General features: G+C 39.5%; 1 protein-coding gene across 1 annotated transcript in view; it reads left to right on the top strand.

Annotated features, from left to right (window-relative positions):
• LOC113051684 (plexin domain-containing protein 2-like) overlaps positions 1 to 21,988 on the top strand; it is a 75,474-nt gene that overhangs the window by 51,328 nt on the left and 2,158 nt on the right. The window contains exons 7-13 of the mRNA XM_026215638.1: positions 408 to 507; positions 8,605 to 8,700; positions 8,956 to 9,037; positions 14,510 to 14,570; positions 15,103 to 15,256; positions 19,052 to 19,090; positions 21,382 to 21,542. Coding sequence (XP_026071423.1) covers positions 408 to 507; positions 8,605 to 8,700; positions 8,956 to 9,037; positions 14,510 to 14,570; positions 15,103 to 15,256; positions 19,052 to 19,090; positions 21,382 to 21,542 — 693 coding nt within the window. The remainder of the gene's footprint in view (positions 1 to 407; positions 508 to 8,604; positions 8,701 to 8,955; positions 9,038 to 14,509; positions 14,571 to 15,102; positions 15,257 to 19,051; positions 19,091 to 21,381; positions 21,543 to 21,988) is intronic.

Below are 21,988 nucleotides of genomic sequence, written 5' to 3'. Positions count from 1 at the left end.
CATGAGTGCCAGGATCTGAACACCACGCTCCAACATGAAACAAGGAAAAAGGGCACGCAGAAAACAAGACATGACAGGAGTATCAGGGGTCTGTCACAAAAGATAAAACCAGGAATAAACTGAGACTGATGAGACAGAATCCTGACAGAAATATTGTAATCCTCTAGTCAGAAGACATTCTTGTAAATGCTGTTGAGATTTATTTGATTATTGCAAATCATATTCAGCCCACAAACTTCCTAACTGAATTATGCTTCTCCTTCTCCCCATGTCTGCCCTGCTCACTACCTATCTTCCTTCTTTATTTCTTTTTTGCTTTCTTGCTTTTCTTTTTTTGATCTAGCTGTCTAACCTCACCTCCTCAGGTCAGTGATGGATGAATTAACTAGGATGTGCTTTTATTTCAGGTCCCAGTGCAGATTGCAAAAATCAGCTCTGTCAATCATCCAGTGAAGGTTGGACTGTCTGATGCCTTTGTGGTGGTTCATAAGATTCAGCAGATCCCCAGTGAGTGAACGTAGCAAATAACACCAATAACAAGGTGCATTGTGTAATCCAAGTGTATTTTTTTTTTTTTTGGAGATTTGAGTTGATGACTAAATTTGGCAGGTGCTATTCAGCCCATCAGAAAACTTGGGAATATGTTTGTTCTGACAGTCGATTACCTCTGGGATGATCTCACAGCTCCATCATCCTCACCTCTCAAGCAGTCTGTTTGTCTGGTGTGCCAACAGTGAGCCCAGCAGAACCAAACCCGACAAATTTAGCAGATAGATATGCCTGAAGTTGGACAATGAGTGAGTGTGGGAGAGAACAGGAGAAGAGGATGTGTTTGCTGTCAGGACATCATGAATAGAATCTCATGATTTTCCATAACGGCTTATTCTTTCTGAGCATATGTGTGTCTGTGTTTGTTTGTTTGTGTTTGTCTGCTGAGAAAGGGCAGAATTTGCATAATTGTGACTGTCTGTCTGTTACAATATGAGAAAGAGGTGAGGGAGAGAGTTGAGAATGAGGTGGAGTGATTGAGAGTGTTAATAGCCTGTGTGGGTCTCGCCTCTCTTTCACTAATTAGTGTCTGGAGACTCATCAGGTGACACTGTTTAAGATGCATAAGCACAGACATGCATATCTCCAGGCATTATCAGCATGCTACTAAGGATTTTTGTGACACCCCATGAGCAAGAAATGTAATTACCCACAGGAAGAGAAAAACTGCCTGCACTGAACAAGCTAAACAATAATTTCCTGTCTTAAAATTTAGCTGCTTTTTAATGTATAAATAATCCAGCAATGTAGGTTTCAGCCAAGTCAGACAGATACATCCTCAGCTGCACACACACACATTCACTTTATCAGAGAGATTTTCCCCTACGGAACACATTCATCTAGAGAGGTGACAGACAAAAAGCCATATACACAAACACAAACACATTGGTATCACTCTATTAGAAAGGACACTGTTTTATACAGAGGTGACCCCAACTCTTTACACAAACCTGTAGACACCAGTAAACGTAAATCAAAATGTGATTTGCATAATTTATGAGCCTTTTAAATAGCAAGAAACAAAAAATAAATACTTAAAAACGTCTAAAGCCCTATTCGGATGGGACTAGTTTTACATGGGGTCGTTAGAGAAATCTGTGTTTCACAGACGTACTTGGTGATTTTAATCCCGTCTGAATCTGCCACGTCTGTGTTTTTCTCACACAACCTCTGTGATAATTCCAGAGCAAATTACCTACCGTTTTTCAGCAAACTCAGTGATCCTCTGAGAAAACTAATCCCGTCCAAATGCGAATGTCTGTGATTGCCGGTGATATTTTATTTCAAAACGCTTTCCATGTGTGTTTTGGCCAACGTGAATTACCGTAGATGCTCTTACCGCGCGGATGTTTGATATATTTGCTTAGCGGCAAATAAATAATAATAAAAAAATAATACAAATAATAAAATTAAGAGCAAGATCGCGTAAACTGTTAATACCGGCTATTGTAATATCTTGCATCAGGTAATATTACTCACGTTCATTTATGTACTCAGTTACATAATGTTTTAATTACACTTTAATAAAAATAAAAAATAAAAAAAAAGGAAAACAAGTTAAACTGAAGGAACCACACATTAACATGGTTTTGCTATACTAGCCATTTAGTATTTATTGTGTAATAAAACTAAGGCAATCATTCTGAATGAATGCAATGCACGCGCGTGATCTCTGTGACGCCCAGATGCACAAATCAGACCCTCCCACCTCTGTAATAAACACGGAGATACTAGTCCCGTCCGAATTGGTACATGAAAATCACAGACGTCAGGTGGTAAGAATCGAAACTCAAACGTAGTTTAGAAAACTAGTCCCGTCCGAATAGTGCTTAAGGTTACGTATGTAACCCTGGTTCCTCGAAGGAACGAGATGCTGCGTCGAAAACGTTTGGGGAACGTGTCCAGCATGACGTCTCTGAATAGCGTTTATAATCAGTCCAAAGGAAGGGCGAGACGTCATAGGCGGGTGAAGTCAGAGACCAGGAAGCATAAAATCATGAGCGACGAAGCCGGTAATCAGCCTCAAAGGATGAAGAAAGCGCCAGCCAGAGATGCCGGAAGTGTGGCACTGCGACGCAGCGTCGTCTCGTTCCTTCGAGGAACCAGGGTTACATATGTAACCTTAGACGTTCCTCTTCAGGAACTTGAGCTGCGTCGGGAACGTTTGGGTAACGAGAATGCCCATGCCGCCAGACTTTCAAATCTCTGCCTAGTGTGGAAGAGCACAGCTAAAGCAAGAGAAGGAGAAGGAGCCGGACAGAAATCAGGGACAACCCGTCCAATGGCCAAACTTCAGAAGGAGTGAGTCTTGACCCCAAGGAGAGGGGAGATCAGAGGACTCGAGGCTTAGGATAGCATCCTGATCACCGCTTAGCATAAGCTTCTTCTAGCCGGAGGCCTCAGCCTCAGCGCACCATGGAGGAAACATGTAACCACCATGTAACCACCTTCAGGGTGGAGTGGGTCAACCCTGCGGAGATCCTGCAGGAACTCCAGCACTGTACCATCTGGGCAGTTAACTGGGTCGAGCTGGCGGTCTCCGGACCAAGAAGTGAAAAGCTTCCACTTCAAGGCATAAAGTTTCCTCATTGAGGGAGCTCTGGATTGGAGAACAGTCTCACAACCTCGGTTGAGAGACCAGAAGCTAAGAGATGTGCCTCCTCAGATACCATAACTACAGCCTCTAAACTCTCTGCGGGGGCGCACCCTCCGCCTGCGAGAGGAGATCTCTCCTGACGGGAACCTACCATGGAGTGCCGTCAAAAAGAGAAATCAGTCCCAGGACCCATTCCCTTCCCGACCCTGCCTCAACAGGATGTCTGCTCCCATATTAAGATGCCCAGGAATGTGAACTGCTCTGAGCGAGAGGAATTCTTCTTGGGCCCACACAAGGATCTGGTACGCTAGTTGTATAAACGGCGTGAGTGCAGACCTCCTTGGTGGTTGATGTAAGAGACCACCGCTGTGTTGTCGGTGCGCACCAACACATGGTGACCTCTTAGGTCTGGGAGAAAATAACGAAGTGCACGAAGCATGGCCAGCATCTCCATGCAGTTGATATGCCATGTCAGATGGCGACCACTCCACAGACCACGGGCAGGGTGGCCACTCATGACCACACCCCAGCCGGTGAGTGATGCATCCGTCGCTAGCATCCTGCGGCGACAAGGAGCTCCCAGCACCGGGCCCTGAGACAAGAACCAAGGCTTCCTCCACATATCCAAGGCACGTAGGCAGCACCGCGTAACCTTTAGCATGTGAAGTGGGTTTCCCCTCAGGGAGAACCCCTTGATCTTGAGCCACCACTGTAAGGGTCTCAGGTACAGCAGGCCAATAGTATTCACGCTGGACACAGCTGCCATCAGACCCAGCAATCTCCGTAACTGCTTGACAGTGAGTGACCGGCCTTCTCTCACTCTCACGACTGCAGTGAGGATCGACTCAATCCGAGCAGGTCACATACGTGCCTGCATCGTGGTCAAATCCCACACCATGCCCAGATAAGTGTTTCTCTGAACCGGAAAAAACACCACTTTCCTTGGCGTTAAGTCTTAACCCTAGCTCTTTCTTGTGAGCGAGAATGACACCTCAGTGCCGAACCGTCATCTGCTCAGATTGAGCTGATATTAACCAATCGTCAATGTGGTTGGGTCGTGTGGGGTTAGAGTGAGAGTGCAAGGCCAGTGGAAGATCAGTATTGGTAGGCTTTTGCCCCCAAAAGCAAACCTCAGGAACTTCCGATGAAGAAGGATGGAGATAAGTGCCTCTTTTGGTAGATCGTGACACACCAGTCCTCGGACTTGGCCTGTGCAGGCGTGCTAAACTTCAGTCCCCTGACTGAGAGCTTCAAAAGCACAGATCTAGAAAAGGACACAACACCTCATCCTTCCTCGGAACAGTGAAGTACCGGGTGTAGGACCCGGACTCTGCAACCCCAGGAGGGACCACCTCGATGATCTTCGTCCTCAGAGAGAGTTTACTTCTGTTCCATTACCAGAGCCTGCTTGGGGCCCACCAGAACTGGATTCTGTGGCCTCTCACTACAGTGTGCAGGACCCACTTAGACACATTTGGCTGTAGTTTTCACGCTGCAAAATAGTCTACTAAGGGAATCAGCCTCTCAAGACTGATCTCTGGTGGCATCAGAGCAATTAGCTCGGTGCCCTGAAGTGACGCACTGGCAGGAGACGGCCGATATAGCTGCTCTGGAAACCTCCCAGGAGGTTGTGAGCCTCTTAGCACCGCTATGTTTTCGGTCGGTAACTGAGAGAAGCGCTCGCTGGAGACTGCTGCACCCTTGAACACCGGCAGGGTTGGCAGATCGATCTCCTGAGGGTACTGAGGAGAGACGGGCCCAGAGTAATGCGGTGTACACTGCTCTTCCCCAGAGGGGCCTGCCCTCCGAGGTCCTGAGCCGCAGCATCAGGACTCTCGTACCTGAAGTCTCCTAAAAACAACGGTCCTCAGACCCACATTGTCTGCTAGGAAGACTAGACCAGACCCTGCTCAGGGCAGGACCACGTGAAGTTCATTTTGTAGGAGCTCCCATACCACCATGTGACCTCCTAAGGGAACCAGTCTCGCGAGACTGGCTTCTGGTGCACCTAGAGCCACTAGCTAGTTGCCCTGAAGCGGTGGACCGGCAGGGTCGACCATACTAGCTGCTCTAGAGACCTCCGTAGAGGTAGCGAGCCTTTCAGGACCGCTACGTTTCCGGGCTGTAACTGAGAGAAGCGCTGAGAAGATCGCTGCACCTTGGAACACGAAGTGCTGGAACACGGTTGGGACTGCTCCGCCCAGCAGCCCCTGACTGCCTCGACCTCCTCAGAGGAAGAGCAGTACACACGTGTTCTCACACAAGAAATTACATCCCTAGAGCCCCTGTACATCTAACTTCACATAGCCTTAAAATTAAATGAAGTCAGCAACCAGACTAGTCAACACGGTCTTTAGAAAAAACTCACCCGTCTTAGAGGGCGAAGAAACCGCAGCGCTGGTTTCCAAGCCTCGAGAATGAACTCTAGATCTAGTAAACACGGGTGGAGATGGGAGGAGCCGTCTCCAACCCGTTCCGCCAGATCATGTGCGATTCCCACTTTTGTGGCCACTGCCGTGCCTCAGCACCAGCGAGACTGCGACCGCAAGATCGCATGCACGGACACACCCCTCGGAGCGTGCCCGGCGAGAGCAGAGTGCTTAACATCGAGAAAAGCACAATCAGCCCCCCGAGAGCTGACTGCGCGAGCTCCACTCTTCATTAATGCTGATTATGTTAATATTAGGTCATAATATGCTTGTGTGACTGGTGCTTGTGCAACTGGCGAGCTCATCGACGCCTTTCCACATCAATCTCCTCAGAGAAAGACAGGCAGCGCGTCGCGCCCTCTCATCTGAGAGAAAGTACCACAAACGCGGGCTTCCGACCCCCGAGAGCGGCATCGGATCTGGTGGCTAAGAAAGAAGATAGGGACTTGCCCGTCTTACATTCCTTCCAGCAGCATCGGCGAAAGCAGGGCTGGCACCGCGAGAAACACCAGTGAAAGTGCTCTCCTCAAAGAGAGCCTTCTGAGAGTGAAGCAAAGGCTCGCATCGCAGCCGTCAAGTCCCTCGAAAGCTGACACTGCGCGCTTCACTCTCAAGCAGACAACACACGAGCTGCATGTGTCCCTACCTTTTTTGGGGGGGGGGGGGGGGGAGGGAAAACACACAGCCTGAATGCTGCCTGCTCTCGCCCAAAACTTCTCTTGATTGAAGCTTTGACAATGGAGTTTATCAGTGGACAAACGACACTAAATAAGACTCACAAACAGATAGCGACTGACACACACACAGAGCACTTGCTGAAGACACAAGACTGGCTTCGCCGCTCATGCTTTTATGCTTCCTGGTCTCTGACATCACCCGCCTATGACGTCTTGCCCTTCCTTTCGACTGATTATACACGTTATTCAGAGACGTCACGCTGGACGCGTTCCCCAAATGTTCTCGAAGCAGCTCGAGTTCCAGAAGAGGAACTACTAAATTTGCAGATATTTTCAAAACTGTTTCTCTATTGCTTAAGTTTAGGTAGTTTTGGTAGTAATTTTAATCAAACCTGCACACACAAACACACACATATAGAAATATTGCTACACTACCCACCCTCTCTTCATTCTAATTCAATTTTCCATTTCACTGCTTTTTGGGTGATTCAGCTACCAGTCATGTAGATGATGATCATTCATTTGATCCAGTGTGTGCCGATGATGGCGAGCTTAACTTTAACTAGAAGACTATTATATACTGAATTACTTCCAGATGAAGCACATCAACATAAAGTAGGTTTATCAACCAATACATTTAAATTATGAAAAGTCCATTCTGTCTTCTAGGGTGTCATAGGGATTAATGGCATTAGAGACCTGAGTATGAGCACTGAATAAACAATGTATAGTTCACCAACAGATGCTGATGAATGGCAACAGACACATCGTCAGGTTTTGTCTGATCAGTGTTACCCCATTTGCATCTGATGACATTGATCGGTACTTGAACGCCAATTTAATTTAATTTTAATTTGTAATTTTGTTTTTATCTAGTGCAAATTCTTGTTACAGTTAAAGGGTCAGTTAAGCCAAAAATGAAAATTAGGCTGAGTTTTACTCACCCCGAGGCATCGTAGGTGTATATGACTTTCTTCTTTCAGAATTCTATAAAAAATTGTCTTTGATCTTTCAAGCTCTATCATTGCGTTTAGTCTGGGAGCATGACGTATGGAGGTCAGCGTTGTGCATGCGCCGGTGAGTCTTGTGAAAACCAATGTATGTTTACAGGATCAAAAGAAGCAAAGTTTCCTTACTTTTTACTCACTCTTGGCTTATATGGAAATCCTCTGACATTCTTCTTTACAAATCCTTTTGTATTTCCAATTAGTGACCATTGTTTTGTTTTGAACTCTCCACTGCTTCTCCGTGCACATCAATTCTGAGCGGAGCATGCGCAACGCTGACCTCATATGTCATCCCCCGGAACTGTTTCGTGTACAACAGTGAGCCCAAGCTGGATTAAAGTTATTATTATGTTTTGAATATGGATATTTTTCTTACAAAAACACATCAGTTTGCCACAGAAGGCCTTTGTTCACCCCCCGGAGCAGTGTGAGACACTTTTTATTATGGAAGGGTGCTTTTTTTTAAACTTCTTTTGGAATGATGCACTGCAACACCCGCTGAGTGCAATGATAGAGCTTGAAATATCAAAGACAATTTTTTATATAACTCAGACTGGATTTGACTGAAAGAAGAAAGTCATATACACCTAGGATGCCTCAGGGGTGAGTAAAACGCAGCCTAATTTTCATTTTTGGGTGAACTTATCATTTAATGTTGACACATTATTCCAAAATAATAGACAACAACAGAGTAACAGATTTTGGATTTCATGCATGTTTTATTGTGAACTGATGTTCTTTTGAATAGTCAAACGTAGATTTGGATCATCAGTCATCAAACACTGCAGGTGTAATGATGTAAACATTGATTCAAGATGCATAAAGTGCTGTTTTTGTACAATGAAAAAAGATGGAAGCAGATTATTAAAGAAGCCTTGCACATTCAAGTTAAAAATGCCCACACATTAAAAATAAGGTGAATTTAACAAGTTAAGTACTTTAAATGTGTTCAAAATGGCAACTAAGAGCTAATGTACATGAGAAAACAGAACTTTACAGAAAAATGCTGCTCCTCCCTCTCTATTTGCTTGTGCTATAGAAGTTTCAGTAGCACTTTATTTTACAGTCCTGTTCCCCATGTACATACTATGTACTTATTATAGTAATTACAATAACTATGTAATAACTAGGTACAGTACTAACCCTGAACCTACTCCTAAACCTAACCCTAACCCATGTAGTTACCTTGTATTACCAGAACTTTCTTAGATAAATATACTGTAAATACACTGTAAGTACACTATAAGTACATGTAAGTACACGTCCTGTAAAATAAAGTGCAACCGAAGTTTCAACAACTTGAATGATTTACATGGTAATTGGAATATGTGTTTGTTTGGCTCTAGATGTGCGGAGAAAAACTATCTATGAGTATCACCGAGTGGAGCTGTTAAAGACCAAAATTACTAGCAGTACAGCTGTTGAAATAATACCACTACCCAGTAAGCCAATGGACACACACAATATATATATACACACATAAACAGTCTTGCTAATAGAACTGGAAAAAAAAAGAAGTGATTATAGCTAGTAGAGGCTTATATTGTCATACCTCTTATCTGCAATGTCAGATTTTGTGTTAGAGTTTTTATCACAACTTTTATGTAAATCCAGCTCATTGTTCTATTAGCCTTTTGCTCTATTCGTGATGAATTCTGTGCTGATGCATTTTCTATGTCTTTTTTTCTTTTCTGCAGCATGTCTTCAATTCACAAGCTGCACTTCTTGCATAGCGTCTCAAATTAACTTCAACTGCAGCTGGTGTCACCGGCTCAATAGGTGAGAAAACAAATCGCTATTCATTCTGTCTCTCATTCCCCTATTCTAATCTCATTTTACTGGAATAGAAGATGCCGTTCTCAGACTACTTGCCTTGAGGTGGTGCAATGTGCAATGTCTGTCAGCAGTTGAACTCTCAACACAGACCTTCACAAGATGTGTGGAGATAATTCACCATTTCTAATTACGCAGTCACAATGTCACAAGATTGCCTTTGTATGTAAAGATGGCCTAAAAATTGAAACGAACTGTAAACCATGTGTAAACCATTAACAAAATGTAATTTGAATTTTTGGAAGCGATAAGGCTTCAAATGTAGCAGAGATTCTTCCATACCAAGACTGCTTTTCCTGAGAGTGTGAGAAAAAGAGGGGAAATAAAGTCACATTCCTGATGATTCATGCCTGGCCCCTCACCTCTCGAACCCAGACAGCTTTTCTCTATAGATCACTTACCAAAGAACAGACGAGACCAAGACAACCAACCTCGTTTTGCTTTATTTTCCTGGCAATCCTTCCATCTGTCTACTCTTTCAATCCCTCGCTCTCATTCTCAAGCACATGTATACACACCCCCACACATGCATGCACATACTCTTAGGGATTCAGGAATATAATATCCCAGGTGGTGTTTATTATAAGATTTAGTTCTTGACAGGCAGAGAGAGAAAAGACCAGTTCGCTTGTGTTAGAGGAGTTGGTTTTTCCCTATCAATTACATCCTGCACACATTTTTTGAGCTGTAGCATTTTTCAGTGCAGTTTGTTATTTTATAAATCATTACATACCCACAATAATGATGCACAAGCACATCTTTCATTGTCAGCGGGGCCTTGGTTTTTCCATCTACTTTTGGAAACCTACTTCTAAATTAGCTGGATTGTGTAATTAAATTGGAACACTGAGTCTTGAATCGTCTCCTGGTAGACGAGGGAGTCATATTCAGACTTCATCAATATGCATAACCATTTTTGTTTGGCTGGAGGGTATGGAAACAATGTGGAGTTAGAAATTGCTGCAGTAATTAAAGTCAGTTTTTTTGGCTTGATTACGGCTGTGTTTGTTTGTGAGGGTGAATAAAAGAGCAGACTAATGATATAGTAAATGCAGGTAAATGCCAGGTAAATGCCTTCCAATGCAATTTATCAACAATTTAACCCTTGTCTTTGGAGAGAGCAGACAAAGTCTAATCTGATGCAGCTGACACACAAAAACAAGCTCTAACTGAACAGAAGACCATAATACTGTAGTATTGCACTTAATATATTTCATATTTCATTACTCTGAAAGAATGAAATTACTTTAACATATGAGTTTATTAGTAACGATTATGTACATCAAATAGAAGATATACACTAGATTTGCATACTTGGAAAAGCATTCTTTCACTCTCAAGGTCAGATTATTACGGGATCAGAATTTGAGCTGCATTTGCAGTCATTAACAGTACCTTCTGTTGTACTGAATCATTAATATATATATATATATATATATTATATATATATATATATATATATATATATATATATATATATATATATATATATATATATATATATGCCTTCAGTGTTACTCTACAATTTTCATAGTCATGAAAGTAAAGAAAACTCTTTGAATGAGAAGGTGTGTCCAAACCTTTGGTCTGTACTAATATATATATATATATATATATATATATATAATATATATATATATATATATATATATATATATATATATATATATATATATATATATATATATATACTGGGCTTTTTGATAGGGTTCGGTTTCGGCCGAACCTTAGGTTTTTTTTTCACCGAATCGAACCCTAGGCTAGCGCTACGCTGGTCGACGTCACGCGGCCGTTGATTGCGTGAAGGTGTTTATATGAGGAGGAACATGGCCCGACAGTTCGCTCTGAACTAAAATGTTCAGGAATCTTGAGCGGATGGGACAATTTATAACGTAGCAATACAGAGCTAGCCAGTCACATCGGGTGCTGACGTGGAGATAAGCATTTTTTTTCAGTGAGTCTTTGATTTCTCTAAAAGAGGATCCTCTTCAGTGGTGGAAAACAAACCAGCAGCAATTTCCACTGCTGGGAAAAATGGCAAAAATCTACCTCTGTGCCCAGTGAAAGACTTTTCAGTACCACTGGGGACATTAGTTCCCACACTAGCTGCTGTCACCTGTTAATGCAGAGCGTCTTGTTTTTTTTTTTTTTTTTTTTTTAATTAAACTCTCATTTCATGTGAAAGATTAGAGGTTTTACGTTAATTTAATTATGATGCAGAAGATGTGTGTGATCTTCCGTAATATTTTTCGTAATATTTGGCTACTGTTCTAATCGTAGCCTATCCTATTGTTATAAACGAAAAATAAACAGCCTACTATCCATGTTTATTGAGTTAATGTTCAATTACATTCATTTCAGTTAAAGGTGCCATCTGTCATGTCTGGCAAAAAAATCAAGTCATACTCCACATTCCATACCAGATGGGGGCAGTATGCCTCAATAAAGTGAATTGGTCTACTCTAGAGTAACAAACGAGAAACGGCATAATCTCTATGCTCCGCCCCTACCTTCACAACAACCCTACAGCCATAGCCAAAGCCTAAGAGGACGTTTTGCCTCCAGAGGAACGTTGGGTGATGACAGGTGATTTTGAAACATGACATCTTCATGCTACTCCCCTTCACCTTTACCAGTGAATATGTTCCTATGCGTTTTGTTCATATTACATTTTGAGTTGTATATACACATTTTTGAATTAAATTAATTTGACTGACAGAATTCTGTCAACATCATTGGTCAACATCAGACAGCTGATGTTGACCAATCTAGCGCCAACCAACGTAACCAGAGCTGCCAACTCTCAAGCATTCACCGTGAGACACCGCGTCTTTTCACACGCTTTCACGCCACACATCAATTTTCTCATGCACAGAAAAACCACGAAGCAAAGAGGACACGGAGACCAACAGACTAGACAGAGAAGGTTAGTTATGATATAAAAAAATGGGTAAGTTATAGCTAGCTAATTATCAAACGCAGCTACGGTTTGCCATCGCTAACATTAGCACGTTTATCGAACAGCCTTCAATACATTTCTATGTTATAACTTGCCAAAAAAAAAATACACAAACAAATAAAACAAACTTCTAGCGAAATACTAACAGCATCTAACTTACCAATCCAAAAGAAATGTTGCAAGTTCGGAGTCGAGTCTCATTTCTTTCAGGTCCACCAGTTGTCTCCAGCGATGGAAAGCAGTGCCGATGTTTACTCTGGTACGGCTCCTTTTCTTATCGGATTTGATTTGTGATTCCGAGAGTGGTTGTTTCCCTGTAGCGGGTGGTGGTCTCCTGCCAAGGGCTTCAGTCATCCTTCCGCTCTCTTCCCTGAACTGAAATGAACTAGTGGGCTGTACTTTCCACATGATTGAAATCAGTTTCAGGTACGCCCTGCGAGTTATTCGTGTATTGCAGGTTGGCTGGTGGTTATGTTGCCCGCATACTGCCTCCCACGGCCGAAACTGGTATTACGACACCTGTCGGGCCAGGGCTAGTAATGCGAATGCTAATTAAGGTTGATATCTCTGCAGCACTATAACTTGAATTTTTTTAATGACATCATCGCCCTTATTTTTTCTCATTCTTTTGATGCGTGTAGGTCATTTTTTGGATATTTTTACCTCAATTTTTGCAAATGGCACCTTTAAGTCACCAAACATATTCTGACTTTTAAAAAGAAAAGAAAAACACTTTTCTTTGCATTGCTGCACTTTTATTGAAAGGTTTTGGTTGTTTACTTGGGTAAGCGTAAGCTTGGTAATTGTCAAAACAGTTTCTCTCACTAGTCATCCTGGCATAATGTAGCCTATTCTTTATATATATATTTTTTTTCAGTTTAAATAAAATAAAATGAAAAAATGCATTGCTGTGGACGTTGTTTACTTCATTAATGTGTTTTACTGTGTTAATGGAATATGCGAGTAGGATTCGGTATTCAGTTTCGGATTCGGACGAATCATAAACAGTGGATTCGGTATTCGGCCGAACCCCAAAAATCTGGATTCGGTGCATCCTTAATATATATATATATATATATATATATATATATATATATATATATATATATATGTTATTGACTGCAAATGCAATCAGCTCAAATTTATTCTGATGCAGTAATAATCATATATATATATATATATATATATATATATATATATATATATATATATATATATTTTTTTTTTTTTTTATGATAATTATTTTAATGTTATTGCATTTTATCTAAATTAATAAAATAAAAGCTTAAAAAGGATATTTGACCATTGGGCGAATGCGGCAGTAATCAAAATGTAAAATAAGGGGAAATGTAGGGTGATAGAAAATGCAGTTTGTACAGTTTAAAAACCATTACGCTTATGGAGAGTCCCTCCAAAACCACAAATGCAATTATGTGTGTGTGTGTGTGTGCATGTGTGCGTGTGTATGTGTGTGTGTGTGTGTGTGTGCGCACGTTCCAGTCAGTAGCTGCTCAGAGCATAGCTCTGCCTCCCTTCCGTTGGTCATGAAATCTCTAATCACAATCTTTCAGTTAGACAGTGACGCACATTATAGTGCCCTTATGCCACCACTGGTCAATTTGCATCCTTCCCAAGAGCACATCATGTGTTTAGAGCAGTGTCTTTGTTTGCTGATGCCGACTCTCTCACACAATATTGCAAGAGCTGAGTATAAAAAAGGAACAAAAGAAAGAAAACACATTGAAAAATACTGTTCTAAGACACTCAGATCCCATATACTGTCAGTTTATATTACCTTATTGCAGAAATGAAAGCATTTCTCCCATGTTTATTTAATTGCTTTGTCCATTTACATCAACTCTTGAATAAAATCAGTTTTTTAAGCACAAAAAGCAATAGGACCTTTTGATTTTTGTTTTTATGTGACGGGTTTCACACAAACACACACACATAAAAACAAATGGTTTGTTTATTACATGTGAAGCAAATGTGTGTCTCCTTTTCTGACCCCAAAATATCAGCAAGAAACACAGGGAGAGATTATGTGACGTGCGTGTGGTGAATTGTACTAAACTAAAAACATATAATATATCACGAACAGATGAATGAAGAAAGGGGAGTTGCTGAAGGATATGGAGTAAGGGGGACTGTATCTCAGCAGACATCAGGAATATCAAGCAGTCGAGGCCCATTGTGCTCCGTTCTGTGCACAAGAAAAAATGAAGACATGAGAGGAGGAAACAAAATACTATGTACTGACTCTATTAGCCAGCATCTATTAGTGATATACTGCTGTAGACAGTCCTTCAGCATATTGAATTTTCTGGACCACAGTGAACAGAGTATTCTTAAATAAAGTTTCTTGGAGGACTCACAAATGAAAATTAATTTCATGATTTATTAGTTTTTTGTTGTTTTAAACACGCAAGACTAATGACTGTTATCATTTTTATTGACAGATGCTCCAGTGGCTTTGATCGCCATCGGCAGGACTGGGTAGATAACAGTTGCCCAGATGAGGTATGTTTGTGGATGTGTGTGGATGTTTGTATGATGGATGAAAAGAAAAAGATATGCTATGCTCTCTCTCTCTCTCTCTCTCTCTCTCTCTCTCTCTCTCTCTCTCTCACTCTCTCTCTCGCTTTTTCTTGTACAGTGAAGACCACTAGTAATTAACATGTACAGTATGATAAGATATTTAGGGTTTTGACTATAATAATTTATTTATTTATTGCTTTATTTGTTTGCACATGATGGTGTCTTTGATGTTTTTAAATTTTTGGTCTACTGTAGTACAGTCTGACGTCTTTGGCTGTTATTGCCTTTATTATGGAAATTCGATTCAAAAAGTGTGTGTGTGTTTAGCACATTATTTTATTTGTATTACTGTACTGCACTAAATTAACATCACATTAACATGACAGCCCTAGTTTTTAAATAGTAAAATATTGCCACATTTAATGTTAGAATATCAAAATGTATGCCTGAATCCCAACCAACATATCAACCATATCTCAGATTTCACCTGTGTTCATCTGCCTTTCATTTGCAGACTAAGGACAACACCTGTGACATCATCAGCACTACTGATCTCAGTCTGTTGACCACTGTATCAGTTGCTAAGAAGACCACAAGGAACAAAGGAACTACTGAGGGTCAATCTACCCAAACTCCATCACATGTGCCTACCAGCATCCCAACAGAAGGTACTGTCATGCCTGAAATAACACACATACCACTTAGAGGCTATTATGTGAGTCTAGGAGAGCATAAGTCTAAGTGGACGTCCATGACATGTGGAGTCCCACAAGGCTCAATACTTGCACCGCTCTTGTTTAGCATGTATATGCTTCCTCTAAGTCAAATAATGAGAAAGAACCAAATTGCCTATCACAGCTATTCTGATGATACCCAGAAAAACTGAAGTCATTTGGAAACAAAGATGAAGTGTTCATGGTGAATGCATACCTTGACTCTAGGGGTCAAACAACTAAAAATCAAGTTAGGAATCTTGGTGTGATTCTGGAGACGGACCTTAGTTTCAGTAGTCATGTCAAAGCAGTAACTAAATCAGCATACTATCATCTAAAAACATTGCAAGAATTAGATGTTTTGTTTCTAGTCAAGACTTGGAGAAAACTTGTTCATGCCTTTATCACCAGCAGGGTGGACTATTGTAATGGGCTCCTCACCGGCCTTCCCAAAAGAAGACCATTAGACAGCTGCAGCTCATCCAGAACGCTGCTGCCAGGATTCTGACTAGAACCAGAAAATCTGAGCATATCACACCAGTCCTCAGGTCCTAACACTGGCTTCCAGTTACATTTAGGATTGAATGTAAAGTACTTTTACTCATATATAAGCCACTAAATGACCTAGGACCGAAATATATTGCAGATATGCTCACTGAATATAAACCTAACAGACCACTCAGATCACTAGGATCAAGTCAGTTAGAAATACCAAGGTTTCACACAAAACAAGGGGAGTCCGCCTTTATTTAATATGCCGCCTGCAGCTGGAATCAGCTTCCAGAAGAGATCAGATGTGCTAAAGCACTAGTCACATTTAAATCTAGACTTAAAACTCATCTGATTAGCTGTGCATTTATTGAATGAGCACTGTGCAATGTCCGAACTGATTGCACTATATTTTCACAGTTTTTTTAATGTAAAATCATTTTCTAACTGTTTATAAATTTATTTTAATTAAATGTTTTAATCATTTTAAAAGTTTTAAAATTGCTTGTTTTATTTTTGTTATTATTTTTCTTCGATTATTTTACTTTCTTTTATGTAAAGCACTTTGAATTACCATTGTGTACGAAATGTGCTATGTAAATAAACTTCCCTTGCCTTGCCTTGCCTTGCCTTGCCTTGCCTAAGGTTGAAATATGAAACATGAAACTGATGTTACAATCCTCTGATTACAGCAAACCAATGGGTCACTGATCTAAACCATTAGTTACAAATGAATGCTCACTGTAAGAATGCATCAGGATAATGTTAAGAGGCCACCAATGGATTCTGCGTAAATCAATAGACACGGAAAAAGAAAGGATTTGTGCTTTATGAGTCTGGGGAAAATCAATTACTGGAGAAGAAAATACATTAATAATGTAGCTGAAGGGGTTTGCTAATAAATAGGTTTCATTAGATAATCATGCTCATCATTCTCCTTCGTGGCACATAAGATTCTTTCTTAAATAAACACTGACACTTACAATAAACACATTGAAAATACACCCTCATCCATATACCACTTAACTATTGTTTAACTGAAAACTTGTGTTGTTTTTCTGTGTGGTTTGTGCAAACACATTATCAGACAGTAAACAAAACAGCATAAATCATAAATCTTGAAATTTCATAAATCATAAATTCATTTCCTTATTTGTTAGCCAAAATAAAAAAAGTTTTTTTTTTCCTAATTATTTCTTGCTTATTATTGCAGCAGTTTTATCAACCGTGTCCTAACAAGGTGCAAATTCCTGTAATTTTTTTTCTTGATGAAAGCAAAAATGCTGCATGTCTCTACACAGTCACAGCCAGGGAGAAAATATTTGATGTGCAATGCACATTTATTAAGGGGGAGGACTTTGGACCGGTGAGGTTTGCTGACAGTTCCATAATGAATAAGCAAAACATTTATGTACGTTTAAAGTAAAATTACCCTAAAGGCACAGTTCAACCAAATACAATAATTTTGTCATCATTTACTCTTCCTCATGTTGTTCCAAACCTGTATGATTTTCGTCTAAATACAAAAGTTATTTTGATGATATTTTTGGATATTTTCAAGTCAAGTCAAGTTGAGCTTTATTGTCATTCCGCTACATGTGTGGACATACAGTGGAACAAAATGTTGTGCCTCACAGGACCACAGTGCTACATAAATACATACATACAACAATGACGTAAAACACTATAAACCTATACACAACTTACCTACTGACATATTTTGACTCTTTATATTACTATATATATAAAAGTTTAACTGTACATAAGCTAAAAAAAACTACACGAATGCTTCACATAAAACTATACTTATACAAAACTAAGAAGAAGAATATTGTTAACCAAACAGTTTTGGTGACCATAGATTTCCATTGAATGGACAAAAATCTTTTTTTCTGTTCCACAGAAAAAAGTAGGTCATACAGATTTGAGTAAATGATGACAGAATTGTTATTCTGTTAAAGAACCTTAAATGTAGATTTGTTGGCGTAACTTTGTGTCATAGTTGATTCAGTGAGGTTAAATAATATGCTTTAATTAACTAAAATCAAAATTAAAACTACCACTCGCTCTGCACCCATTTACCTAAATTTGTTACTTCAGAATTATGTGCCCTCTAGAAGCTTGCGTTCTGCAAGTGAACGTCGCTTGATTGTGCCATCCCAAAGAAGCACAAAGTCACTTTTACGGACTTTTAAATTAAATGTTCCCTTCTGGTGGAATGACCTCCCCAACTCAATCTGTGCAGCTGAGTCCTTAGCCATCTTCAAGAATCGGCTTAAAACACATCTCTTCCATCTTTATTTGACCCTCCAACTTTAACACTCACTATTCTAATTCTATTCTTAGACAGAAATTTAACTACCTTTCTAATTATATATATGTGTGTATGCATAAAGACCTCTAACTAGCTTGCTCTATTCTTTTTTTTTAATTTTTATTCTATCTGTTTTCTTTTTATGTATTATATTATATAAAATCCCATGCTACGTGTACTGTGTTAACCTAACTGAGACTTGTTATAGCACTTATATATCATTGCTCTTTTGTTGTTTTTGATTGCTTCCACTGTCTTCATCTGTAAGTCGCTTTGGACAAAATCATCTGCTAAATGAATAAATTTAATGTAAATGTAATAAATGTAAAATCTATGAATTTAAATGTAAACAGCATGAAGCACATTTTATGTTAATATTTTATATTAGTTGAGTGAATTGGATTGTTACAGTCATCTCGAAACAAACTTTCACATACTTCTCTCCATCTCTAACCCTGATGTAACATATGCCAGAAAATCAGGTGTGTGAATGAAAGCATGTAACATGCTGGGAATGAGAAACTTGATATCTTATGACACATCAGATCCCTTAGTATCATCAGCTGTTATTGTGCTGCTTCTTCCACTTCAGTCTCCGCTCTCAGAAGAATTGCCTGCAGCAGATGTTGACCTGTCTGTCTCACACAGGAGCTCTTCTGCTCACTAGAAAGCATATTCAAGAATCTTGTTGTGGATTGCTCATTAACGATTCATTACAAATCTGGAACTTGCTCTCCAATCACAGACATATTTTCCAATCACTTTGAAGTTCTCATCACACACTTGTGCGACCCGTGTACAGCTGTTGATGAGATGTGGGTGTTTTCAGAGTCTATGTTATTACAGTTCACTGTAAATGAGAAATTGAGAAACGCGTAAAAATTAGCTTTAATATTTTCTCCCTTTTTTCTCTCCCTCCTTCTCTCTTTTCTCATCTGTTTTTATAGACGACACCAAGATTGCGCTACATCTCAAAGACAACGGAGGTAAGGTCTTAGCATTGCTGCAGTGCATGTGGTTTCAAAGTGTGTCTGTGATCTATACAGCAACATGATGCTTCACTCTGACCTCACTTTTCTGATAAATAATGAATTGTTCCTGCTTATAACCAAATAAACATGTAGCCAGAAGACAGCACTATGAATTTTATCATTCCTGACTAAAAATGATAAGAGAGCTATCCACTATTTAAGGTGAATATATATATATATATATATATATATATATATATATATATAGACACACACACGCACACATACATGTACATACAGAATTATATTAATTAAAAGTACAATTTATTGATATACGCCACCCTCATTATAGAAACAAACTGTAAAATCCCCATCTACCTGTATTTGTTTCTGGTGGCAAATCTGGCTGAAACTGGAAACTTTGCTGCTTCTCATATCAGATGAGCCATCTGAAATAAAATTGAAACAATTAAATAACATGCATTTTATTGCCAAAGAAAAAAAATGTGTTTTGATTTTCTGAAATGTTTTCATGAGGTACCTTGGGGTCCGTGCCAATTTAATTAGTGCAGCCAACTTTTCATTTAACTTGTGCTGCCACATTAACTAGTGCATTTGATTAATGATTGATTTCAACAAAATGTCACCATTAGTTTTATTGGAACTAGACGAAAATGTCACAATATTATTCAATTCCACTGAACTCTAGGAAGGAATTTGACGGCATCAGATAAAGAGTGATGTCTGGTAAATGTGTCAAAACGTTAGTGGAACGCAGAAGTGTTGTTTCACAGCACACAGCCTGCTCACGGTTTTCTGTGTTTTGTTTCAGTATGGCAGTCATCAAGCCAGGCTGCTTTTGGCTGCCAAGCTTCAGTCTCCTTCTTATTGAAAATAAATGACTTCCCATGCTTAAATGGTCATGGGCCATTTTTGGCAGAAACCCTGCCTCAGGATTAGTTCTGCCCTGTAATATCTGTTAATCATTTGGGCACCTTTTGGCTTAAAGAACTGTATAATTTACATTTTATTTGGCTTTTCTGATAGAGAAAATAGATTTTTACTTTTAAAGTCATTAAATTATCCGAAATTGCTGGACAATATTGAGTTTACAAAATTACAGGTATGATTCTGCATTATAGCAGTAACATTTTATTCTGGACATTTTAACATTAAAACATGATTACCTGCTCTTAAGAAATATTTTATACTTATGTATTTTAAATAATATTGTCTGTGTGTATTAATTCAGACTTTGTCATGGGCATAAAACAGTAAAAATTTCTGTTATTTTTTTTCAGGTTCAATGAACACTGCCCATTACTGCAATATGCAGATAACAAATACATTTCTGGTTGTTTTACTGTGTACACATATCTGCAGAGAAACTGTTGGAGAATGAAGTGCTAATATAATCATCCCATAAGGAGCCATATGTGAGCCATCTGGGTGCTGTAATAAAAAAAAAACAATATAGTGTAAAGTTATTGGCAGAATAGAAATTCAATGACACCCTGTCAAGATATGTGCAGAGACAGATGTTTTGAATTATCATTTGACAGATGATAATTTTTCCCCCTCCATATAATGAAAGTCAGTGGATGTTGTTGGGAGAAAATGGACAATAAACAGCTGAAACATTCTTCAAAATATCTTGTTTTGTAGGTTTCATGTAACCTAATGTATGCTGGTTAATTGACTCTATTGCATTTTTTTTTTTACCTAAAAGCAGTTTATTTAGATGTTTCTACATGAAAGTATTGCATTTTTAGTTTATATTATTAACATTTAGATAAAGCAGATCCAGCTGACATCTGTAGATCCATAACTGACATTGTAAGAAAAAGAAGGAAGTTTTTCTACTCTGGTATGTTCTCTGTGAGTCTGCTCAGCAGTCTTAGGTTTATGGAAGGGCCTGGATGTGGTGCAAAAACACAAGAACTGCAGACCACAGTAAAACGTTCTCACTGGGGCCAGCTGGAAATATCCATAAAATGTATTGCTTTGTCTCTCTTCTATCATTAATCTTTTTATCTGCCTGTTGGACAGATGCACAAGCCACAGAAATCTTGATACCCAAAGACAGAAATAGCTAAATTACTGTGAAAACAGTGCTCTCTTCTGTTTCAAATAAGAACTACAAGATTCACACCTGTTTTTTAGGCAAATATTGTTTAGGGGGAAAATAAGGAGTCTCCACTCTTGTTTATGTGTGTAGAAAGACACACTGATTTATTCTGACAGTAGAAGTGAACTGAAGTGCATCGGTGTTCAGAACTACAAATACAGTAAAATGTGTGTTTCAGCTGCGGCAGCGAAAAGTACAGCGGAGAACAGCACTCACCCCCTGCACATGGGGCTGATCCTTGGGATGCTCCTGCTTCTGCTGGTGATGGTGGCCATCGTCCTGCTGACCGTCTACATCTACCACCACCCGAGCTCTGCCGCGGGACTCTTCTTCATTGAGGTGAGTGTATGGAGGATTACAATAAGTCACAGAAACAGTTTAACAAATAAAGAAATCCAAAACTGTATGACTTTTTCATCTGTGGGACACAAAAGGTGAATTTCTAAAGTCTGTGCTGGTCTGTATTTTCCATGCACTTGCAATGAATGTGTACTGAAGCTGTAAAGCGCCAGAAAAAAGGTTCCATTCTGATTCATGAACAAATAATTGAGAGTATTTCTGTGAATCGAATCACCTGATACATTGCATCCTTTCTGATGCTTGAAAGTTTCAGTCTCCATTCATTTTAGTTAAAATTATTATTATTTTCTGCAAAAGCAAGAAAGTCTGAAAAGGTAAATGACCACAGGATTTTCATTTTATACAAACTATTTCTTATTAAGGGGAAAAATGGATGCAGAGATTTAATTGCAAATTAAAGCAATTGTTTGAAGTTTTTTTTTTTT

Source organism: Carassius auratus, chromosome 32 (assembly GCF_003368295.1).
Source record: "Carassius auratus strain Wakin chromosome 32, ASM336829v1, whole genome shotgun sequence".
Taxonomy (NCBI): Eukaryota; Metazoa; Chordata; class Actinopteri; order Cypriniformes; family Cyprinidae; genus Carassius; species Carassius auratus.
The sequence above is the reverse complement of the archived record's forward strand: the minus strand, read 5'-3'. Positions and strand labels throughout refer to the sequence as shown.